The sequence below is a fragment of the Phlebotomus papatasi genome, chromosome 1 (genome assembly GCF_024763615.1).
Source record: "Phlebotomus papatasi isolate M1 chromosome 1, Ppap_2.1, whole genome shotgun sequence".
Taxonomy (NCBI): domain Eukaryota; kingdom Metazoa; phylum Arthropoda; class Insecta; order Diptera; family Psychodidae; genus Phlebotomus; species Phlebotomus papatasi.
This window is the reverse complement of record NC_077222.1, coordinates 19,323,542-19,348,556: the sequence shown is the minus strand read 5'-3', so window position 1 is coordinate 19,348,556 and position 25,015 is coordinate 19,323,542. Positions and strand designations below refer to the sequence as shown.

At 33.5% G+C, this 25,015-nt stretch overlaps 4 protein-coding genes across 4 annotated transcripts; 3 read left to right on the top strand and 1 right to left on the bottom strand.

The window, feature by feature from the left end:
• Positions 1 to 5: 5 nt before the first annotated feature.
• Positions 6 to 16,930, top strand: LOC129798118 (set1/Ash2 histone methyltransferase complex subunit ASH2). The gene is made up of 6 exons (XM_055841102.1): positions 6 to 251; positions 414 to 592; positions 661 to 960; positions 10,553 to 10,906; positions 13,848 to 14,422; positions 16,568 to 16,930. Exons 1-6 carry the CDS (start codon positions 202 to 204, stop codon positions 16,670 to 16,672), a joined length of 1,563 nt encoding a protein of 520 aa, XP_055697077.1. The 5' UTR covers positions 6 to 201; the 3' UTR covers positions 16,673 to 16,930.
• LOC129798132 (bolA-like protein DDB_G0274169) lies at positions 16,445 to 17,670 on the bottom strand. Its single transcript, XM_055841121.1, has 2 exons — positions 16,969 to 17,670; positions 16,445 to 16,903 (listed from the first exon to the last, which is right to left on the bottom strand). The coding sequence occupies exons 1-2, from the start codon at positions 17,218 to 17,220 to the stop codon at positions 16,754 to 16,756; spliced, it is 402 nt and encodes a 133-aa protein (XP_055697096.1). The 5' UTR covers positions 17,221 to 17,670; the 3' UTR covers positions 16,445 to 16,753.
• LOC129798123 (F-box/LRR-repeat protein 15-like) lies at positions 17,317 to 19,664 on the top strand. The gene is made up of 2 exons (XM_055841111.1): positions 17,317 to 18,342; positions 19,391 to 19,664. Exons 1-2 carry the CDS (start codon positions 17,642 to 17,644, stop codon positions 19,533 to 19,535), a joined length of 846 nt encoding a protein of 281 aa, XP_055697086.1. The 5' UTR covers positions 17,317 to 17,641; the 3' UTR covers positions 19,536 to 19,664.
• Positions 19,665 to 21,552: 1,888 nt separating this feature from the next.
• On the top strand, positions 21,553 to 22,840 carry LOC129798124 (uncharacterized). Its single transcript, XM_055841112.1, has 2 exons — positions 21,553 to 22,552; positions 22,622 to 22,840. Exons 1-2 carry the CDS (start codon positions 21,837 to 21,839, stop codon positions 22,674 to 22,676), a joined length of 771 nt encoding a protein of 256 aa, XP_055697087.1. The 5' UTR covers positions 21,553 to 21,836; the 3' UTR covers positions 22,677 to 22,840.
• The last annotated feature ends 2,175 nt before the right edge of the window (positions 22,841 to 25,015 follow it).

Sequence of the window (25,015 nt, the reverse complement as noted above, 5' to 3'; positions counted from 1 at the left end):
AAATTACCCACAGCGCCAGTGAGCACAAGTGGATATAATTTTCTTCAGAGCATTTTGTGTGCAATTTCCTCAAGAAAACCAAGATTTTTCACAATTTTCACTCTTAAAATAATCTCAAAACTCGTAAGAATCTCTGTTTTTGTAAATTGTGGTGTTCAAACGACAAAAAGTAGTGAAATTTTGCAGAAAAACTGTGTTAAAATGGAGAATGGTGAAAACAAGAAGCAAGATTCCCTCAACAATTGTTATTGGTAATTCTTTCACTTATTTCCAATTAAAATTTATAAAATTAATTATCCAGCTCTGAATAAAATAAAAATTAATTGTATTTATTTGTTTAATCACTCTTCTGGCTTCTCTTTTGTGTTTGTTTGGATTACCATAACCTCACTTTTTTTTGTTTACATTTTCAGTGGGAAGGAGCGGAATCTCAACATTGTGGAGCTACTCTGCGTCACCTGCAGCCACTGGTACCATGAATCTTGCATAGGATATCAATTGGGAAAACTCCTACCCTTCCTCACGAATTACACATTTGTCTGTAAGAATTGCTCAACAACAGGCCTGGAGACATTTAAAAAAAGCCAAGCTTGTAAGTGATTTTTCTTTCCGGAAATGTATTTTCTTGCCTATTCTAGCTTTTTTTTGCCGTTGAAATAGCTCTTCCACAGATGTGCCTCACAGCCATCGCCAATATGCAACAGGCCACCGTGAAGGATGGCAGCGTTCGGTACAGTTTTAGCAAGGACAAGGAAATTATTCCCTTTATTGATCAATATTGGGAAGCTATGACAACAATGCCAAGGCGTCTGACCCAATCTTGGTACGCGACAGTGCAGCGAGCGTTGGTGAAGGACATTGGGACACTCTTCACGTACGAGGAGAATCCAGAAAGTGGCCAAATGTTTGGACTAGTGGCTAGAGATTTGACCACCATCAAGCCAGAAAGCGTCTATCAAAGTAAGTCTCCACTATAAAATTTTATTTTTAAATGTTCATTAATTTATTCAGTAATTTTCGGGGTTTCGCGTGCCATTAAAATGAGATTATGCTAAAATTAGAAACCGATGTTCGATCAATAAATTTTTCAGATTTTTTCCATCACATTCTAAAAATAGCGTTTAAGAATTCTCCTATGAATGCCGTCTATTCTAATGCAATTTAGCGAATTTTAAGCAAAGATTTTGAGAAAAAAATAAGCCATCTTGGATTTCAAACGGATTAAGATATTTATTTCGGATTTTCGTGGACCCCTCACAAATTAACTTACAAATTATCCATCTATCCTTTATATGTTTAAGTAATTTTTCGCTTTTTTATGATTATAATATAATGAATTTTTATATTTCTATTATATACTATTAATTATGATTCTCCAAATGAATATTTAATTGATAGATTTCTCCAATTTATTAGTAAAAAAGAAATAATTGGCCCACAAAAACTCATTAAAATATCGTAAAATAGCATAAATGTGGTTTTTCATTAATTTGAAAAATGAAATAGAGAAAATTGTACATTATTTTAATAATTTCCATGCAGAAACCTTTTGGACACAATTGTTACCACAAAATTAATATTATTTTTGAATAAAGGGGTTGCAAAGCGTCCCAGGATTTGCGAAGTGCTCGAAGTGCTACCGAAAATCAGCAAAAAAATGAAACCAATGAAACCGATAAGCAAAACTTGTGAAACGTCTTACATCGAAATTTGGAAAAGCCAACAGGGTTTGATTTGGTGTATTCTTTGTCTATATGAACGATAAGGACAAAAATAGCCCAAAATTTAAGTAATTTTTCTAACGATACCAATGGTTGATAATTTTCACTGTAATGAAAAATATTGTTTGAATATTGTAGTTTATTTTCCAAAACGAATTTGCTTAAAAATAATTTGGAAGTATAAAAAATAATTAAAATCAATTTTCATTATGAGAAATTAAAAATTCGTAATTTTTTAGATATAAAATTTACTTACATAGCAAATAGCTGGAGACTTGCAAAAAATATCCTAGATTCCATCAACCTTCTATTTTGCAATTACATAGAAGCATAAGAAAATAATCACTTTAGGTAGTCAGGAAAAAAATATTTTCTTTATGGGACACGGTGTTCCAATTGTCCTTAAAGGGTTAAATTCTATACCTTAAAAATATTTTCGCATCGATTACCATTTTCTGGTCCTCAAACGATTTAAACCAATTCCTAAATCATTGAAAGATGCCACCAAAATATTGTTGCGGATTTGGCCGAAAATTGCGACAGCACGGAGGAAAAACAAATGCCAGAAACATTTTTAAATGATAAGAGCACACATACTCGACTTACTTCTCTGCGAATATGTGTTACTCGCATGAAGTATAAGGGTAAGGGTAAATTAAAAATTCACTATTGCACGGCACTCATCCTCTAAAGAGCCTGTGCAGGATCCCCTACGTAGGGCATGCCTCAAAGCAGGATCCCAACAATATTTACAAGGTTAATAAAATTGATTTTCGAACAAAACTACTTAACATTTCTCAAAATACCTGAGGAGTAGCATAATTAAATTTTGGATAAAAATTAGTTATCGGTTGTTAACCGGTTCATAATTAATTGCAATTCGTTTCAGGCTTGTCAGGAATGCCAAGACCTTTCCTACAAGCCCAAACATGATACCATTTAGTTAAAAATACTCTCTTTAGAGCCTTCTTAATGTTTGACCTTGAAAAAACGTTATTACGATGCTATCACACTAGGATTTTCATAATTTAATTTTAAATTCAATTGAGCCAATTGAGCATTATAAGATTTCTAGTATTTACTTGAAAATTCTCACAGCCAAGACACATTTTGCAAGAAATTTGCTCAATTTTAAATCCTGCCGCGAAATTTTTTATTGTAAATGACTACGGAAAATGTGTGATAGTCCTTAAAATGGTCACTTATCTGTTATGCAAAAAACAATCCCCAAAGCCAGAAGAAAGGGTTGTAGTCAAGGAGGCTCCTGAAGAGACTCTCATAGTCTTGCTGAAAATCTATGTGTAGTCATCCTAACTGCGATTTTTTGACACAACAGTTTCCTTCGAATTGCTTTGTAGGAACTCAGTAAATTACTCCCAATACTGAAGCTTCACTCACGTACAAGTTTATCACTAATCTCTGTACTTATTTTATTTTTTTGGCCACAAAGAATAATTAATTACAAGTGAATAAATTTAATAAGAACAATTTGGTTCAAAAGGCTTCTTGTTTAACTGCAATAAAATTTGAAATTAATGAGCAATTTCAACATTTTAATTTGCTGAATTCAAATTTAATTGAGCAACTACATTTTAGCATGCTTAATCATGTTTTGGCGGGCCAAGTATTAGTTTATATCAATAAATAAGTGATAATCTATCAATTCAAATAATTCTTAATGTAAAATAACGCATAGAGACAATTCATCTGAAAATTAAATTGAATTTACAAATTGAAAAAAATCCTAGTGTGATAGCACTAGGAGCTATCACACTAGGAGGGAGTTTCCGCGAGCCGGCGCTCTATACAGACGAATACGGACGAACTAGACGTGGACTGGACGCCAAAGAGATTGGAAGAGAATAAAGAGCATAAAAGTAATTAAGAGTCTACATTAGGAATAATTCAACGGTATTTTCGTGTGTGATGAAATGTCAGCCTGTTATCTCTAAAATATATCCAAAAATTAAAAAAAATCTCACAACAATTTTCGAGCAATCACAAAAAAACATTTAGATCAGGAATATTTCATGAAGTCGAAATTAAAATCCCTTTCTTTCTCACATATTTTGCATATGCCTATCTCATTCTCTCGCACTCTTCTTCTTCTCTTAAACATCAGTCCAAATTCAAATTAAGCTCAATCGAATTTGGTATGCGAAAGAATGAGATAGTCATATGCAAAATATGTGAGAAAGAAAGGGATTTTAATTTCGACTTCATGAAATTTTCCTGATTTAAAAGGTGTGCCGAAGCCATAAAATTTGAAGTTCCGGACCTACCATTTTAGAAATTTAGACTTAACGGCTCCGGCATACATTTTAAAGCGGGAATATCTCATAAAGTCAAAATTCGCATTCCTTTCTTTCTCACAGTTCTGCAAATGTCTATCATACTTCTTCGCGCTCTTCTTCTTTTGAACTTCACTCCAAATTAAATTTAGTTCAGTCCAATTTTAAGATCGAAAGAGTACTTCTGCAAATTTTTCGAGAGAGAAAGGGACGTGAATTTGGGTTTCTTGAAATTATACCGAACTAAAAGGTGTGCCGGAGGCAATTTAACGTGAAATAGGTTTGTCCGATATTTTTCTTTATCCAAAATTACAATGTTTACTTTACTGCTTAAAATTCGTATTTTCTGCCCAAACTTTCACAACTGCGTTTCTTTTCACACAAATGGGTCCTATTTTGTCATAATCTTCCCGATTTTCTTTACTTGTTAAAGAGGTTCTTGTAGAATTTGTGGTTATGTTGGACCTAACCTAAATTATTTCCAGTGTATAGGCTCTCACATGCCATATTTTCAATTACATTCTGATATTTTTTTTTAAACAAAACAAGTAGAACTGCTTAAGATTAACAATATAATTTGGAATCGCTCAAAAAACAAAAAAATCGGACCTTTGAATCTTTAAGGTTAGATTCTACATAACCTAATATTCTTTTCAATTTCAAATGATGGTTTTTGTATAATCAAGGGAACGAGGTCGAATGCTACAAATACATCGTACTATGTTTTTTTTGTGAATTTTTAAGAAGCTTCTATAATTTTTTTCTAACCTAAAAATACTTGTGGACTGTTTTGGTCAGAGTAACCTTTGTCCAAAATACACCACACCTTTTTAAAGAATTCTTCAATCAACGAAATTTTAATAAGGATTAATCAGCTTGCTAGAAAAAAACGGACCGAATGATCTTACCAATCAATAGTAAGACTCTTTCTTAATAAAAGAAAATTAAAGAAAAAGTAAACGAATATTTTATTTAAACTCTTCATAAACGCTCTAAAACACTGGTTGACAAAAAAGAATTTAGTCACTCCCACCCCCTACTAAAATTACTTTCGGTAATTTTAGTAGGCGTGGTCTAATTCTTTGTTTGTGGAAATATATGCCACGTCCAAAATTTAGGTAGTGTTTGATATGGGCCATGTCAAGTGTTTCTAAATTTATTTAAGACAAGGATATGACTTTCAATTACCATTGTCTGTGAAAGGAGGCGTGACCTAAAATGATCTAGCCAACCTAGGAATTTTATTACTATCTAATTGCAAAATGTGATAGATGAACTGTGCCTAATTTCGGACAGGTTTCGGACATAAGCAAAAATTATCAATTCTTGAAGCGTAATATTTTTATTCCAAAATAAGGAATGTTGTTTGAAACCTTGTATAACAGTTATCATTTTTATTTTCCTTATGCCCGACGCACAATAACTTTTGTTATGTAATAAACATGTTTTCAAAATTCCTATAAGAGTGAGCGAGATGGCCAGATTTCGATCTCTTTCAATCTCACTGAAATGTCAAAAACATTTTTACAAAACACAAGTTATTGTGCGTTGGGCATTAACATAATTTTCATTATTTTTTGAATAAAATAAAATATAAATATTGTTCTGTGTACCATAATATCAAACACCAAATTTCTCGAAGTCTCTTGCCCTTGTGAAACTCATCGAAAGATTTTTCCACAGTATCTCATTCAGTAAATGCAATGTTCTTTCTATGGCATTGTAAACTTCTAAAAATTTTAGAAATTTTAAATGAACGGAATTTTGAGGAAAAACAGAAGTGTCCGATATTGCAAACTGTCTGAAGTTTAGCACAGTTCTCTTATTTAAAAAAAAAAAAGATTTTACTTATTTCATTGTTAACCGATTTTATTGCCCTATTGCCCTTCCCGTTTTTACATTATACATTAGCAGAGGTTAAAATTGTGATTTCGAGCAGTCCGCTAATTTGCCTTTGCCATAGCTTTTGCAAATATTAAAGAGTCTCTTTCACCCACATTTCCTTCCATAAATTCTTCGCTCAATTTAAAATCACTTTAAAGTGACACAAATATAAGTATATAAAACACAGCTGGTAACCTTCCGATAAACACACTTTCTCATCCAACTGTCCCTGCATATGCAAAAATTAATAATAATTTGCGTATGTGTGGTCGCGGTCGCAACATTTGACCGCATTTCATAACAATAAAATTTCGCACTTTTCAGTCACAATCGCGCGCACATTGTATGATTTGTGCCAATGTATTTTGGATAGTTTAGCATTAGAAGAGGAACTTTTTGGTGATATTCTGTGGTGCGTCGTACTTATTCGGGAATTAGTCACTTCTTTTCCTCATCATTTCTTCCCTCTCTTTCTCATTCTCTCTCTCTCTCATTGTTTTTCACTGGCTTTTCTCTTGACCCTCAGGCAAATACAGTCGACAAATTGTGCTTCTGTTGATTATGAGCACAATCGATATCACTTGCTCTATAAAGTATTTTAGCCATAAAAATTGATTATAATGTGTTCTTCATTTCTGTATCGATCATAGAACGTATTAAGAATCATTCGTTGTCGCTACATTTTGCTTTATTGGGTCATTTTTGTGATTTGTGAATGGTTGTATCTAGATCTAGAGTGATGCTCACAGTAAATTATCCCAAAAATTTAAATATTGATTTGTAATTGTAGTTTAATGTGCTAGATTATACTAAAATGAGATTCAATTGCTGCGGAAACACATTTTTCCTTAACAAGTCTTACTACAATATTCCATCGTTATATTCCATTTTTGAAGTTGCGGTGTTCTCTCATTTTCAAGTTTTGCGATGAAAAAAATTTAGTGACCTAATGGGGATTCGAACCCGATACGCCTGCATTCTAAAGCGAGTGTTTTTACTCAATTACAAAAAGAATCTATATTTTTGGTATTTAGGATAAAGACTCATAATTTTGGACACTCTGCTTATAAGCATCGATGTTCCAAGTTTGAACTGCGATATTTTCAATACTACTAATTGACTTTTTTTGTTACTCTCTTTTCCGAAGGGTTGTTTAGAAACTTGGCAAGCTATTTATCGTCTTATTTTTACTAAAATTAGTTTTAATACTTTTAAAAATGAATTGATATGTAGAGCTGAATTTGATTCGAATTTTGGACAACTTGGTTATTAATTTGGACAACTTACCTGTAAATTTGGACAACTAATCCGCCTCAACAGGATGCCCATTGTTCTTCATTTCATGAACCAATCTTACCAAGTCCTCCTTCTGTTCATGTAAGGGAAACGTAGAATGTTACATGAAGCCCGGAAACTTTCCATATCATTCATTAAAGTGAGTTGACTTCGGTACTCCAAGTACGTGCGGATTCGCTCATTCCTTGGCCTTTCCGGGAGCCTTTTAAGGATTTTCTCACTACATCTTGTTCGTAGAGATGATGCTCCTTTGTTTCTCCAGGAATTTGTCCAACCTAGTCATCACAAAAGCTAAAACTTCACGAAATTTCGTGAGAAAAACACCTGTCCAAAATAAGAATCATCACCTCACTGGTGAATGTCTTAAAAAATTTCCCATTTTTCACACGAAAAATATAATTCACAAGGCAAATCTCACTTCATGTCAAATGTATAAATCACCATTAACGTGAATCAACACAATATTCAATGAATATTCAATAATATCACTCAAAAAAGAGTGAAGAAACATTGTTAGTACTTCACCACAGCTAAATAAGACTGAAGTAAACACGAAGTTCTGTCATATTTCTCGTAAACAATTGCTCACACTGAATTTTCAACAAAGCAATTTCAACTCAAATCATATTCAAAATTTTACGTATTTAGTTTAAAATCTTCCAAAAAGAACAAATATTTAAATGGAATTCATTATTCATCAAATATTGGAATAAAAATCCATAATTTTAATCAATTTATTTTTAGTGTCCAATTTTATCCTTAAAGTGTCCAAAATAAGAAACTGGACAAAATTATGAGCCTTTACCCTATATATAAATTTTTTTAATTTTAATTAATTTATTTGCATGGCCGAAATTACACTAAAAGAGGGCGAAATTAGAAGCTGGCCGAAATTTGGCACACTTCCCTTATTATGATTATCAAATTAATCAAATATGCTCAAATTTAGCATGGCGTATAGTTGAGAAAAATATGTATTTTCAATAAGATAACCAAAAAATTTTAGAAAATTTATTGAATATACAAAGAGACAGTGAGTCAAAGTACAGTAGACTCTTCGATATCCGGCTGACTGGGGGACAAAATGACATTTAGGTTTTTTGAATGATCAACGGTTTTTCTATTTTGTGCAGTGTGAATTTATTTTCTGTCTGATAAAGAAAAAGAGAATTTTCTTCATGGTGTGCTTATGTTTCATTTTTTATCACAATTATGTATTAAAAACTTCGATACAATGTTAATAATACTTTAATTCACTGTGGACAAACTTCATGATTAGTGAAAATAATTTTGAATATATCAACCGCCAGTGTTTGGCAGCTGTCACCCGGATATCGAAGTGCTGGATATCGAAGAGTTGAGTGTACCACTATGCAAAATTTCGTTTAAGTTGGACAAATATTACTGTAGTTACAAGAGCGTAAAATCTAAAAGTGACCAAAGGTACTTACTCTACCCTATCTTAGTTTTGATGTAATTTTGCATTATTAAGACATTTTCATGCAATTTACGATATAAATGAGTATGTAAACGATGTAAACTCAATATATGTATGCAGATGAATAAAAAATCGTTGCATTTCAACAAATTTGTCGCCCGAATTTCTCTCTAATTCGGGTGACATTTCGATCCCAAATTCCTGAATTTGAGAGAGTCTACTGTATCCGGCATTATAAATGCATGAAGGGTAAAGTCTGTAATTCCGGACAACGCTTAAACTCTATTTAAATTCTATTTAACTACATAAATCTTGAAAGTACTTCAGATTTGCATAATAACTAAATTATTATAGATGTCAGAACTTCCAAATTCGTTTGCCCGTATTTTCACATTTGACGCTAGAGGCGATGACTGCTCGAACTCCACGGAGTTCTCTGCATTTTTATAAGTAATTAGTTTCCTTATTTAACAAATATAGTTGTAAAAGATAGTACATTTGACGTAATTTGCTCAAAGTCTGACAGTATAGAAAGTCGGACAATACTAAAAGTTCAACACACCTGAAATTTGGAAATTTTAGGAACAAAAGAAGTGGCCGAAATTACAAACTGGCCGAAATTTGGAGCAATTACCTTAAATTTACTTAAGGATACTGTTTTTTATTAGATTTTTTAATGAAGTTTGTAATTCCACTCAGCCATAATTTTTTATTTATGACTTTTCGGTTTATTTTCCACTTGTTTAAATAATAAAAAAAAATTGTGATAAAATAAAATTTTCCCATATTCTCACTTACATTAAATATCTATTACTGAGTAATTCAACCCATATAGTTCTTCCTGAATTTTCTTTAATCTATTTTTGGCAGAATTGTGTTATCTTATCGTGACAGAGATATCTTTCTTTCTTGCTATTTAGAGGCATTCGAATTCATAGGAAAATTGATAATAAAATGCATGAAAGGACCATTTTTCTCTGTCCGGTTTTAGCAAAAGAATTTTTTGGCAAGTTTTTTTCTTTTTTGTTTAGGAATTGAAATTGCTGATACTATAAATTGAGTTGCAGACCGTCCAAGATATAGATAAAGTGGGTCTAAAAATAACTCTTGAGAAGCAGCTGGAGGAAAACATTTTGAGATTGTGATGAATAAAATAGTGCAGTCAAAAATTACTAATTTGCAAAAAATGAAGAAAAAAATGAATCATTTTTAGAATTTTGATCAATTGCATTTACAATTGAGAAAGTATGTTTATTCAGGACAATATTTGCGTGTATTCTACTCTAAAAGAGTTCTCATTTAAGTGAAAAAAAAAGAAAAATTATTCCTCTATTAAAAGAACATCGAGCGTGAGAGTGAAGTGTAATCAAAAGAGTGGACGTCACACGACAAATTAACTTTGAGAGAGAGAATTTATAAATGTTTGCCTTTTTTTCTTGAGGCTCAGACCTCAGTGTTGTGTGTTGTTGATTTTTTTTTAATTCTCTATTTGTTGTGTGGCAGGAAAGAAAATGCTAAAAAGACGTGATATTGAATGCATTTTGAATTAATTCACAAGTGAGAGAGAGAGACCTATTCAGCATAAACATCAACAACACTCTAAAAATGTTGCATTATTAATTAGTCACTCGATATAGAGGAATGTAATGCACTGTTTGTGCTCCAATAGTCACCCCAAAAAAAAAGTGAAGTTCTTATTTCGTGTGCTGGACTACAAAAGGGGAACATTTAAGTTTTATCGATTGAACTGAATTTATATTTTTTGGGGCCAGTCTTCTTTTGGTTTGTGTTACACAGAAAGGATATTACGCGAATCCTGAACAAATGGAGGACAATGTGAATTGTAACGAAAAAAAAATTAGCCAATAAAAGTTGCAGGAGGGAAGGTAAATTGTTGATGGGACTTTGTTCTGTTTTTGCAGGCAGTCAGAACATTGCCAAGTCGGGACGTCAGACGAAACGGAAGTTTCCGGGCGGTGAGGCGGGTGCGTCAGGGAAGAAGGGTCGCCTGAGTGGGGATGTGGCAGCCAATATCAAGTTGCCCGCCCATGGATATCCAATGGAACATCCATTCAACAAGGACGGCTATCGATACATCCTGGCGGAGCCCGATCCACACGCTCCGTTCCGGCAGGAGTTCGACGAGAGTGCCGATTGGGCGGGAAAACCTATTCCCGGCTGGCTCTATCGCATTCTCTCGCCGAACGCCGTGCTCCTTGCACTGCACGATCGAGCGCCGCAACTCAAGATCTCCGAGGACAGACTGTCAGTCACGGGTAAGTTGCTTTTTCTCTCTAAATCCCAAACCCTTTAAAACCTTTTAAATCATCCTTGAAAGCTTTAATTCGCTTAATTTTTTCCGAAGCAACGCCATTATAACCTTTTTAACTTTGAGTTAATCGTGGTGTTCAGAATCTGAGTTTCATTCTCCAAAAGTGTCTCGGCTAAAAGTTACTAAAGTTTTTTCTCTTTAAATCCTAAACCCCTTAAAACCTTTTAAATCGTCCTTGAAATCTTTAATTCGTTTAAATTTTACCAAAGCTACTCCATTATTAAATTTTTTTAAACTTTGATTTAATCATGGTGCTCAGAATCCGAGTTTCATTCTCTAAATGTGTCTCGGCTAAGAGGTACTAGTAGGTTTTCCTCTCTAAATTCTAAACCCTTAAAAACCTTTTAAATCAGGGTGCGCAACAACCGTTTGAAACCGAATAAATGTCAAAATAAGTTTGTACAATTTGTGTTTTGACCATTGACGTGCAAGTTTCATTTGACATTTGATCGGTTTCAAACGGTTCTTTCACACTTTTATTTTAAATCGTCCTTGAAAGCTTTAATTCATTTAAATTTTACTGAAGCAACGCCATTGTAACCTTTCTTAATTTTGAGTAAATCGTGGTGTTCAGTATCGAGTTTCATTCTCCAAAAGTGTCTCGGCTAAAAGGTACTAGCAGGCTTTTCTCTCTAAATCCCAAACCCTTAAATATCCTTTAAATTGCCTTGAATCCTTTAGTTCGTTTTAATTTTTCTGAAGCAACGCCATTATGACCTTTTTTAACTTTGAGTTAATCGTGGTGTTTAGAATCCGAGCTTCAGTCTACAAGTGTCTCGGCTAAAGGTACTAGTATTTTTTTCTATTTAAATACTAAACCCTTAAAAATCCCTTTAAAAAATTGTCCTTAAATGTTTCAGTTCGTTTTAATTTTTCAGAAGCAACGCCATTATGACCTTTTTTAACTTTGAGTTAATCGTGGTGTTTAGAATCCGAGCTTCAGTATACAAGTGTCTCGGCTAAAAGGTACTAGCGGTTTTCCCCTCTAAATCCTAAAACCTTAAAACCTCTTAAATTGCCCTGAATGCTTTAGTTCGTTTTAATTTTTCTGAAGCAACGCCATTATGACCTTTTTACTGCTCGAACTCAAAGAGAGAGCAGTTATATAATCGACTTTTTACAACTTGTCACTTTTCTGGAGCTTAAATGGTAAGAGATATCCACTTACAGTCTTCGATGACCCCCAATAAAAAACAAAATCTCTCGATGTTTGTTTTTCCCCCTCCCAACCCCCCCTCTAACTCCTCCAAAAACCACGTTTTTTTTGGTTTTTCTCAAAATTGGCCCAAGCTTTTTCAGTGATTTTCGAATATGTTTTAGAGCTAGTCCAGGCGAACATTTCGCCCAAACATACCTACGACCGGAAAATTCGCCATTTTGAATTATTGAAGGTCAAAAGTCAACCACTCTGGAGGATCCATTTTTCAACCGATTTGGTTAAATTTGGATTTTTTGGAAAGGTACTGAAATTCTGAATCCGACTGCATCGGTCATAATCGGTGATGGATTGGGAAAGTAACGGTAATAGCTCTGTTTTAAAAATTAATGATAAAAATTGTTTTACGCATTTTTTTTGTCTTTTGACCCATATAAAATTCAAACGGTAAGAGATATCAACTTCCGGTCTTCGATGACCCCTCCTCAAATGACATTATCTCGTACCCAAACTCTTTATTTTCCCCCCTCCCCTTTCATACGTTCCCTATCCCCCAAAAATAGGTAAAAAAAATAGGTTTTTCCAATTTTGCAAAAAATTGGCCCAAGCTTTTTCAATGTTTTTTGGACATGCTATAGAGCCCAGGCCAACATTTCGCCCAAACATACCTATGACCGGAAAATTCGCCATTTTGAATTATTGTAGGTCAAAGGCAACTACTTTGGAGGGTCCATTTTTCAACCGATTTGGTTAAATTTGGATTTTTTGGAAAGGTTTAGCAATTTCCAACGCGGCTGCATCGGTCTTCATCGGTAATGAATCGGTTAAGTACCGATTTTTTGATTTTCAAATGCTTTTGTGATTTATGAATGAATTTGAACTCTAGTAGATCACTGATACCAAAAGATTATGCAAAAAAAACTACTTCACGGTGAGCTCTATCTCGTGAGTTCGAGCATTTCGCAAAGCTGGGACGCTTTGTTTTTAACTTTGAGTTAATCGTGGTGCTCAGAATCCGAGCTTCAGTCTACAAGTGTCTCGGCTAAAAGGTACTAGCGGTTTTTTTCTATTTAAATCCTAAACCCTTAGAAATCCCTTTAAAAAAGTGTCCTTAAATGTTTCAGTTCGTTTTAATTTTTCTGAAGCAACGCCATTATAACCTTTTTTGACTTTGATTTCACTGTGGTGCTCAGAATCCGAGTTTCATGCTCCAAAAGTATCTCGACTAAAAGGAACACAGCTTTCTGTTTTCTCAAAAGCCGCAAAATATTGTTGTTTCTCGAATTTTTGCGCAAATTGAATGCTAATTTACATTTTAGCAAAGACACTTTGGAAGAATCAAACTTCAACACACTAAATTCGAGATTCAAACCCAAGACTGTTGCAGCAGCACACGGCCGAAGATTTATCCATTTTAAGTATAGAATAGAGTAATCAGACAAACTTTTTTGTCTGGATACTGTTTAGAAGGCAAAAAGTGTCTCGGATTAAAGTGAAATGGTGTGTTGTATGAGATAATTTTGTATTGTCTATGACTGATTTTCTGATTTTAACCACAATCTGTGAGTTGAATAAACAGTCATCAGTAACCGATTTTGTCTAGTTAAGCCGATTAAGCCCATGAATTTGACTCCTGATCTCTTTCGAAAGATAAGCTGATGTCCTACTATTACTTTTAGAGTTGTTGCTAAATTTAGAGTGGAACATTTTTGGCAATTTTGTTATGCAGGCGAGAAAGGGTACTGCATGGTGAGAGCGACGCATTTTGTGAACAGAGGTGCTTGGTATTGGGAAGCTACCATTGAGGATATGCCCGAAGGGTCAGCAGTTCGAATGGGTTGGGGTCAAGACTATGCAAATCTCCAGGCTCCCCTGGGCTACGATAAATTCGGCTATTCCTGGCGATCGCGCAAAGGAACACGTTTTCACGAATCCCATGGGAAGCACTACAGCCCGGGCTACGGTGAAGGGGACACCCTGGGCTTTCTGATTGTTCTGCCAGAGACCAATAGTCGATCCTACACACCGAATACCTACAAAGATCGTCCCCTGGTGAAGTTTAAGAGCCATCTGTACTACGAGGACAAGGACAAAATTAACGAGACTCTGAAGAGTTTGAAGCCCCTGCCCGGCAGCAAGATCTACTATTTCAAGAATGGCGAATGCCAAGGAGAAGCCTGGACGGATATTTATGCAGGAAGTTACTTCCCAACCATTTCCCTGCACAAAAGTGTGACGGTTAGTGTTAACTTTGGACCGAATTTTAAGTATCCGGAAATTGAGGAGAGCTACAAATGCCGAGGGGTGAGTTTTTTCTCTCATACTTATTATTAGATTTCGGAGGACATTCCTTAATAAATAGGCCAGATTAACCTATTTAGTCAAAAAGATAGATATAAATGTGAGGTTATATTGAAAATAACCTCAAAAATCGTTTTACTTTATAAGTGCAAATAGTTTTGGAACCTTGTTTAGGATAAGGTATTTTGTAGTTTTAAAAATTTTTAAATTCTACTAGAGACTACAGTAGAGTCTCGCTATAGTCCATATTTGGTTTCAAATTTGACACTTGGGTCGCACTATAGTCCATGTAATTTTTTAAAATTATCAACGATTTTTAGTATTGAAATTGCTCGACGGCTTCCACTTTCTTTGCGATTGTGGTACTTGTCCTTGCTCTCTTCATTGTGGATCACAATTATCACAACTACTTAATAAAGTTTGCCAAAAAATATTAAAATAATTATGCATGTCGTGTACTAAAAAACATAACCTAACTTAAAATCAGTGTTTTGAAATCAACGGTCGATAAATTGTGGACTATAGAGCGATGGCCTATAGCAAGACTCTACTGTATATTTTTTTTATTTAGAAAGTGCAGAGGGAAAGCAATAAATGTCAATTTTGTATAAACTTAAAATGAATTTCAGGACTTTGAACAAAATAAAATTCTAACCTTAGAAACTATTTTAAATTTTTTTAAAAAGATTTCTAAGATTAGAGTTGTATACATAAATAACTGGAAAATAATTTAATTGTTCATATTCCATATTTATTACAATTTTATCCTCAAAAAAACTAATAAGGTTAGAATTTTTTAAAAAAACAATATAAACGTTCTTAAGTGCAATTTTTGATACGAACGTCATTTTCAAGGTTTCACCAAACATAACCTCGAGTTTCAAAATTATTTCATTTTTTTCCATATAATTATTTGGCCAAACAGATTTTAATTTGAAAAATTATAGGTTATGATGAACCTAACCTAAAGAATGCAAAACATATTTTATGTGCTGCTATCTCTTAATCTGCCATGTATGGTAATTCTTCTTGAATAATTCAACAAAATTAAAGCACCATCTGAAGGTTCCCTCAAAATTTTAATGATTCATATTATAACCGCAAAATACATTCTCGCCGTTTAAAATATTTTTTTGTGTTTGTCAAAATCGAAAAAAAAAGATTTCATATTCTTTTTTATACAAAAGATACAATTTCATGTTAAAATAAATTTAAAAAATGACTGTTAAGATATCCTTTTCTAGGTTAGGATGTACTTAACCTCAAATTCCAGGATATCCTCTATAGAAGAATTATGGCTAATAAGTATTTTCATATCTTTTATTACATATCTAAATTAAAATGAACCTTTAAAAAACCTAGCTAAAATTAAAATCAGTATACGTAACTTAAATTTTGCAGGTTACAATGTTTTAGATTATTTTCCGAAGAAAAACCTATTCAAAGAAGATGAATGGTGTTATTCCAACGGAAAATGAACATTTTTTTAGCATTTTACTGTTCTTAAGTACTTCTGCAATATTGACTTTCTTAGATTAGATTAGATTACAATGGAGCGGTTCCCTGCGGAACAATTCTTCTTATCAATTCGATTATTTTCAAAATTTGAGGTTATACTTGAGCTAACCTAAAAAAAAAAAGATTTATCTAGTAAAAGGAAATTTTCATATGTAATGCAGCTTTCAATTTTCTCCTATGATAAGATATCTACGATTTTGTATCATAATTTATACAATTTTTTATAAGGATGAAGAATTAGCAAAATGAGGTTATGTTGTAGGTTTCATAACCTTCAAACTTGACGGAACTTTTTCTAACGTCCAAGCAAGCACAGTTAACTGGAAAACCAGTGTTTTTAGCATATTTTTGTTAAGTCGATTAGCAAAAATATGCTGAGTGGTCAGCAGTTTTCGAATAAAAATTGCTAACCAAATGGAAATTGCACTGCCATGCGAGTATCGTTTTCAGGTGAATTAAAAATCGGTTAGCATTTGAGCTGTATTCCTCCTAACAAAAATATCAATGTCTTTTAATAATAAAAAATTTATTCACATTTTTCTTTAATTTAAAACTAATTTCCTCGAAATCTAATAACAAAATGTAGTGGTAAAAATAAGAAATATCCTACCTTTTCCTTCGTCTTTGCAGATGCATCAGCGAGTCGAGGATCTTATTTGTGAGCAGTCCATGGCGGATATGCTGTATTTCACAGAGAACGATGGAAAATTGAGACTGGATACCATCAATTTATGAATTTAGTGGACCTTTTTAGTTTCCTTCTGCATCTTTCGTTCATCTTTTTCTACAAACTTTGTGGATTCTGCCCAGCTCAAATCACTTGCCAAATCCACCGAGGCATTTGGGACTGGGATCCACTTTGTATTCTGGATCCCATTGACTTGGAGTCTTCGTCTCCAGCGACAGGGCATGCACGAAGGCTCCATTGAGGGATTCTTTCACCACATCATTCACCATTCGATGACGCTACGGAATAAATATATGTAATTAGTGGACTTTTGTTTTACTCAAAAGGGGTTTGCAAGGCTCACTTTGATTGCAGAGATACCCTCAAATTTGGGGGACACTATTAGGACTTTGAAATGCGTCTCTGAAGATGGGGGCACATTGTGCATGTAAGATTCGTTGATTATCTCCAAATGGATCGGAGAAAGGTTCGTTTCAAGGCCCTTTCGCATGGCATTCTCAACTGGACCACACTCTTGACTCATTTTCATTCCTTTTCTAGCTAAAATCACTGGAGTTCCGTGCAGCGAACGAGAAATATTGTACAATCTATTCATTGGGGCTTTTTTGTTTACAATTTGCAACTGTCACTATCATATGGTGGCGATGGTAGCGCACTCTATGCTTCAAACTTTCAAATAAAACAGCCTTTTAGTTTTAGAAGGTGCCGTGGCGGTGTCATACAGGGATATTCATAGAATTATCAGGAAAATTTGACGAAATTGACGGTGACACAATTCGGAAGAATTCTGTAAGATACTTATAAGGAAGCTACGAATATACACCTTACTTGCGAGCTGCTAGAAGGTAATAATTCCTCAAATGAGTCTCTTTGTGGAGCTGCGTCAAACTTAACGAAATTCTAGTAGTTAAAGCCTTCGTGAATTCGCGCTTGAGTTAGTGAGGTTATGTCAGTATCTCGATTTGTTGATTGAAGAAGCTGGAATCCCAGAGACTAAAGACTAAAGAATCTCAAGCATGGCAAGTGCAAGTCCCAAGACTTTGTTTGACCTTCCACTGGAAGATATTCTTGTAGATAATGTGGGAAAGTATTTGGATTTAGGAGATATTTACAGGTTTGGGAAGTGTTCAAAAGTTTGCAAAGTTCTGGCAGATTCAATGGCAGCAACAAAAACAGAGTTCATCCTAATAAATAAATGTGCTACTTATAATATCCTTGAGACGCAATTCTCTGATTTTATATCGTATATAGTTGAGAAATGTAGACAATTGAAGTACATCACGATTTTCACATATGTCTGGACGTACAAGAACTTTCTAATTGAGCTGCTGAAGAATAATCCACAAGTAGAGATCTTCTGTGCACTTAATTGTGAAAACCAAAAACACAAAGATGCCCTTCCACTTGTCCAACTTACCACTCAGAAGAAGCTCAAAAATTTGGTTCTGATGCGTTTCAATTTGGACGACAATTTCTTGATCAAACTCAGTGAGAATAACAATCAGCTCCGTGAAGTAAACTTTTCCCACTGCACGGGCTTTTCTGAAGATGCTCTCCTGAAATTCTTGGAGAAGCAGCCCCACTTGGGATATATCGATCTAACAAGTTGTGACATCACTGATTCAGATTCACTTCTTTCTGTAATCAGAAATACTTGTTCGAAACTGGAAATATTGGAGATCACAGGCATAAAAGGGGTGACAAAAGATGATATTTCGTAAGTATAAAATTCTTCAGTAATGGCCTCTACACATTGGGAGAAATTTTTGTCAAAAATTGCTTTTTTGAAGGAAATTCCCTACAGCGTTGTAGGCGGAAACGTCAAATTTCTGTCAAAAACGCAATTTTTGACGAAAATTGCTCCCAATGTGTAGAGGCCTTAACAGAAAAAAGCTTACCCTAGGGTAATGTCCTAATTCAAAACCACTTCCAGACGCTTTAACTTTGGCAGAAGATTCAACACATTAAGTTTATATTATTTTCTGAAGAGAATTACATAAATTTGCTCCTTGACTCTTCTAGAATGTTACTGTTTAGTGAAAATTCTTTAGATATAATTTGAAAACTTCTTAAATACAAGAAAAATACGCGAGCGTAAAATGCTTCTATTGGAAACATATTAATCCAAATGGAGACAAGGGAAAGTTTCTAATTGCAGACAAAACGTGTAAGTGAAACCGCGACGAAAGGCTTCCAAAACCTTGTTGAGTTGCTCCTGAATGCAGGATTTGTTCTTATTCCTGGTCTTTTCTCCTTTCCCATCTAAAACAATAAGAAAATTTTTCTAAAAAAATCATATTTCCGGGGTTTCCTATTGAAGCATTTGCAGACACTTCAGAAAAATCCTTTTTGTTCACGAAATAGGTAATTATTTCATTGTAAAAAAAACTCCACATACCGTTAACAATAAAGATTAACACTTAAATCAACAAAAACTAGCCAGAAATATGACATAAATGTTAAACAAAACGAATAAACAACAGTCACCTGATTGTGTTTTTCATTGAAAAACATGGTCGATCGATGAAAAATTTGATGGTGAAAAGGTACTCTTTGAATTTTTCTGAGAAATTAACAAATTAAAATTTGTGAATATGAATGGATTTTCGCTTTATTTGGAGCAAAATTAACTAAAAAATGAAACTGTGGTATAAAAAATATATAATACAATAATTTAGTACTGCATTTATTGGAACAATTTCCATTTGGAGCAGGTTTTGAATTAGCTTAATTTACCCTAAATCTAAATTGAAATATTTTTCTAGGAAAATCAAGGAGAATTGTCCTAAGATCAAGATAATTGATTACGACCCTTTTGATTCAGAAAATGAAAATGATTCTCTCTCTGACATATCTATGTCCGATCAGTATGATGACACATCTATGTCCGATCAGGACGAGGACATCTAAAAAAAATATTTTCAGGATCCAAAACAGATGCACGTTCGATAATGTTGTAAAAGCAGTCAGCCAATTTCTTTCGAAATTTCTATTTAAATTAAAAATTTCTTCACCGGTTTTGAAATAAAAATGAATTTGTTGAAATCTACTTGAAGACTTTGATTTCTTTTAGTTACTGATCGGGCTCAAACTTCGTCAAAGTATGTTGCAAATCCTATCGTTATGGTTTGGATTTAGTGGTTGCAATCATTGCATTGATCCAAACGATCCTTTAAACGATTTTATTATGTAATTTTGTTCTTAATTCATTGGGAACGCCGTTATATTTAACCTTAAATTTTATTTCTCATTGATTTTCTCTCTGAATCTAAATTTCCTTGTAAAATTTCTACTTAAATTTAATCACTCTACTTTTAACTTCAATTTGGGCACTCAATTTATGTTATGTAGCACTAATTTTATCAATATCATAATTTTCTTTATGCTCTGAATTCAATATAGACTTATCATCGCGCTCTTTTTCGGACATTGTAAATTTTTCAATTTTTAATCTTATTCTTCTTCTATTTTATGTAAGGCTGTCGGACTCACTCGGGTCCATATAAAGCCATTTTTTTAATCGCGTTGTTCTATCAGGTATCTACTCTACACATTGGAGCTGATTTCATCAAGAATTATTTCAAAAATGTTTGAAAGAAAAATTCATAGTTTTGAAGAAATTTTTGAAGAAAAATGCCTCCACACTGGGTTTTTATTTTCCATCAAAAATTTTTGACAGATTGCCATCATTTCCAAGTCTCTTGCTCTTCCGACTGTTTTTCACGAAAATTTGTTGTTTCACTGCTGGAAAGAGTGAGAAAAGCGTTTGGTGAAGTTCCTTGAGATAGTATTTAGTGAATTTCTGAAGAAAATCTTCTAAATATGAAAGGGAATAGTGTTTTTCTGGAGATATCATTCCTGGTGGAATCCAACCCAGCCTTTGAAGGAACATTTCCTGTGATTTTCCTCCAGAAATTGCCGGAAGTTAATCCTCTGTGTATTTTTGAGGTGTTCCACAGTACAGTAGCCTCGTACTCCATGGATTGCAAGATGGATGGAATGGAAAACATTTACGGGCACTTTGGAATCTCTATATGCCTTGGTTACCAATTAAAACAAGAGCTAACCAGAGCCACCGAGGAGATCTCAATGCAAACGAGAGCGGTTTCCAGTAGAAAATAACAAATGTTCGTGAAAAACAATCTTGAATCGTGATGGTTTCCTTCAAGAATTCTGTCAAGAATGACTGATGAATTTTATTGCAATGTGTAGCGGGTAATTTCTTTCAAAAATTTTTGATGGAAATTACCTTCAATTGGCTATCGCTCCTTGGAAATTACAAGGGGCCAACTCAATCTGAGCTATTTTTCAGGAGACAGCATGAAAGATTCAACTTTGTATAAATAATTATCACAATTAAGTATGTTAATAAAAACAATTTAATTCTTTTCTATTTGTATGAGCATTATTATAAACATCGAAACATATACATATTTTTACCTTTCAAAATGTTTTTTTTATGAGTTAGCTCTTTGTCATTCTAAATTATGCGCAAATTTTCATGAAATTAGAATGACACGGGATCAACTTGCTTGAGTTAGACCCTTTTTCACAAAAAATTAAACGATAGTGCCCCTTGACTTCAAACCAAACCGCGCAAGCAATCACAAAGAGTAAAATTTTGAAAAACTTTTCTAATAACGAAATTTATTGACTCATATCTGAAATTTTAATAAATTCTCTGTCTGAGAGCATTAAAACCTCAAAATCGCCAAAAAGTGAGTTGACCCCTTGTAATTTCCAAGGAGTGATATGATTTTTGAAGAAATTTGTCTACACATTAGACAAATTTTCTTCAAAAATCCATCTTTTTGTCAAAAATTCTCACCAATGACAATGTGTAGACAATTTTCTTGAAGAAAACTTCTTGAAGCTCATTTTTGATAGAAATTTCTTACTGTAAAACTTTAATTTAAAACTGTAAGCAGTTTTCGTCAAAAATTGTTCTTTTGAAGGAAATCGTCCGCACTGTTGTAGGTAGAAACGTCAAAATTCTGTCAAAAATGCGATTTTTGACGAAAATTGCTCCCAATGTGTAGAGCCCTTTAATCCGTTTGCATCAAAAACTTGGCGAAATTCTAGCAGTCTACAAAAAAGCCTATTCATGAATCGTGCACTTTCGGCAATATTCGCGTTAGTGAGGTTTACTTTTTTACTTTTCTTAAAGTTGTTGATTGAAGAAGCTAAAACCGGATCTAAAGAGTCTCAAACATGGCAACTAACAGTGCCAAGACTTTGTTTGATCTCCCAGTGGAAGATATTCTTGTAGATAATGTGGGAAAGTATTTGGATTTGGGAGATATTTACAAGTTCGGAAAGTGTTCAAAAGATTGCAAAGTTCTGGCAAACTCAATGGCAGCAAAAATTTCGTGTCTACACTTAAAAGATGACTTTAATTTTTATGATGTCCCTGAGGCGCAATTACCTGATTTTATGTCCTGGATCTCCCAAAATTGCCGACACTTGAAGATTATATTCATCACTAATTTTACACATGCCTGGCCGCACAATCACTTCCTAATCGAGCTTTTGAACAATAATGATGAATTACTGTCCTTCCGTGCCTGTTCATTATTAGAAGACATAACTCACACAGGAAACATTCCGCTCTTCCCGCTTGCCACTCGTAAAAATCTCAAAGAATTGGTTTTGATGCGCTTCAATTTCGACGATAATTTCTTGATCAAATTCACTGAGAACAACAATCAGCTGCGTCGTATAATATTTAACTCGTCCATGGGCTTTTCTGAAAAAGTTCTCCTGGAGTTCTTGAAGATGCAGCCACACTTGGAGCACATCGACCTAAGAGGTTGTGACATCATTATCAGCGACATAGATTCATTTATTTCTGTTATTAAAAATGCTTGTCCGAAGCTTGGGTTGTTGGAAATTTCAGACATAAAAGGGGTGACCACAGCTGATATTTCGTAAGTATGAAATTCTGTAGAAAAATAGTACATAATTGAGATGTATTTAATTGAAATATGCTTTTCTAGGAGAATCAAAGAAAAATTGGCCAAAGATCAAGACAATCATTTCCGACTCGTGTGATTCAGAAAATAGTTTCTACAAGGGCAACATAAATTAATATCCAGAGAAGCCAGAGAAGTATACTAAAATTTTTGATTCTATTCTTTCTAACCAATTCCTATTGAAATATCCATTTGAATTAAAATGTTTCTTAATTTTCTTGAAATAAATGAATTTGAAATCTACTTTTTGATTTTTTAAAGTCTTGCTTATTGCGCTACTATCCTCATTTTTTAGTGTTCGTCACGTTCATCATTCTTCCGGTTCTTCCATAATTTTAGCGGTTTTCTCATTTTGGTTTTCAAAAAAATTGGTCTTATTTCAATGATGATGATGGTTTTCCATACGCAGCAGACTTCATGCTTATTTAATTCGCGCACTTCCGGTGCACAATTATAAAAATTAAAACTATTAGGGTAAGTGTGCCAAATTCCGGCCAGCTTGCAATTTCGGCCACCTTTTTTGTTCCTCGAATTTCCATAAATTTTTAGTTTTTACATACTCTAGAGTAGATTAATAACAAAAAATGTAGCTTCGACAAACGAGATGACGTGAAAAAGATATTTGAATAATTCCCGAAAGGCGAGGAACTATGAGAATGAAGGTGGCCGAAATAGGGCACAAAAGCTATGTCTATACTTTTATTCATTTTCAAATGTATTAAGAATGATTTTAGAGTAAATAAAGACGGTAAACTCTTTACAAGGTTCCAAGCAACACTCTTTCAGAAGAAAGAATAAAAAATCAATTTGTATTTAAAATATTACATTTCAAACTAGAGACTTTGACGATTGCATGCAACTATGCCGAAATTTGGCACACTTACCCTATAATAGTGTGTAATCTTTCACACCACTATTATAGTGTTAAATTTGGAAAAAAAAGTGTTTAATTTAAAATTGTTTAATTTAAAGTTGTTGAATTTAGAATTGTTGAATTCTGTTTACGTTGAATTTTCATTTCATTTCGAAGATTTTGATTTTTTTGACTTTTTAGACATTTCTAATGTTTTTCTGTACTCGGGATATCCCCCTCCCCCTAATGCGAAATTATTACATCTGATGCTCGGATCTTCACAATATACTTATTATGCATATAAAAATTTGATGTTCTGTATGACTTTTGCCCAAAAAGAAGCATCTCGACTGAAGTATAAGTCTTAAATGGAAATTCAACAATTTTTACACACCTTTTGTTTAAAAATTCAACAACTTTAGTTGAAATACACAAAGCTTTACACTATAATAGTGTAAAAAATTATGATCGAACTATAATAGTGTTAATTTTTGATCATATGGCAAAAAAATACCATAAAGTTGTGTATTTTTTCACACTATAATAATGTGAAAAACAATAATCATGTGATTATAGTTTATAATAGTGGTAATTTTTAGATTTTTTCAACAATTTTAAATCACGAAACATTGTTAAAAATTTTATGACTATAATTGAGAGAATTTTACACAGATCGCAATTAAATAATTAATTTATCCGATTTCACATTATTAGGTATAGTATTAAAATTTTACACATTTTCAAATTAAACAACATTGTTGAAAATTTTCTAACTATAATAATGTAATTTTCAATCACGTGACAATAAATTACCAAAATGTTGTGTATTTTTTAAACATTTTTAAATTAAACAACTAAAATGGTCGATTTTGCACTATTATAGTAGTAAAATTTTACACAGTTTTTTTTACTGTGCACAGTAAAAAAATAACACTATTATAGTGTGTAATCTTTCACACCACTATTATACTGTTAAATTTGGAGAAAATGTTTAATTTAAAATTGTTTACAGTGCTGTCTCTCTATATGCAGACAGAATTCGTCGAATTTGAATAAAAGTCAAAATGTCATTCTAAGATGGCGGGAGGTACACTGAAAAAAATGTGATGTCATTGCGCGCGAAAGTGACATAACCTCAATTTCGCGTGTTGTGTTTATTTTCATTTTTGCGTGAAAAAAATTCAATTTTGTGCAGTTTTAACCAATTATACCTGAAGAAAATTGATAAGATAAGTGAGGAAACACATAAAATGATAACTGAGGAACCATCTGCTGAAGAAAGCAGCAAGAATGATTCCTATGATTGGCAAGTAAACAGAGATGAAGGAGGGCCCAGTATTTGCTGGAATGGAAACTGGTGTCCGGGCAGACTGTCACTTCCTCCATAAATTTGCCCGGCTGGTTGAGGAACAGCGGCCCATGATGATATGTACCCGAATGATGGAAATTATCAAGAATATATTGAGGAAGTGGAAATATCAACAATTCACACGACCCTGGACCAGAAAATTCTCAATGTGGACAGTGAATTATCTGTCCCCTTTGTACTCTTGACCTTAATGGGT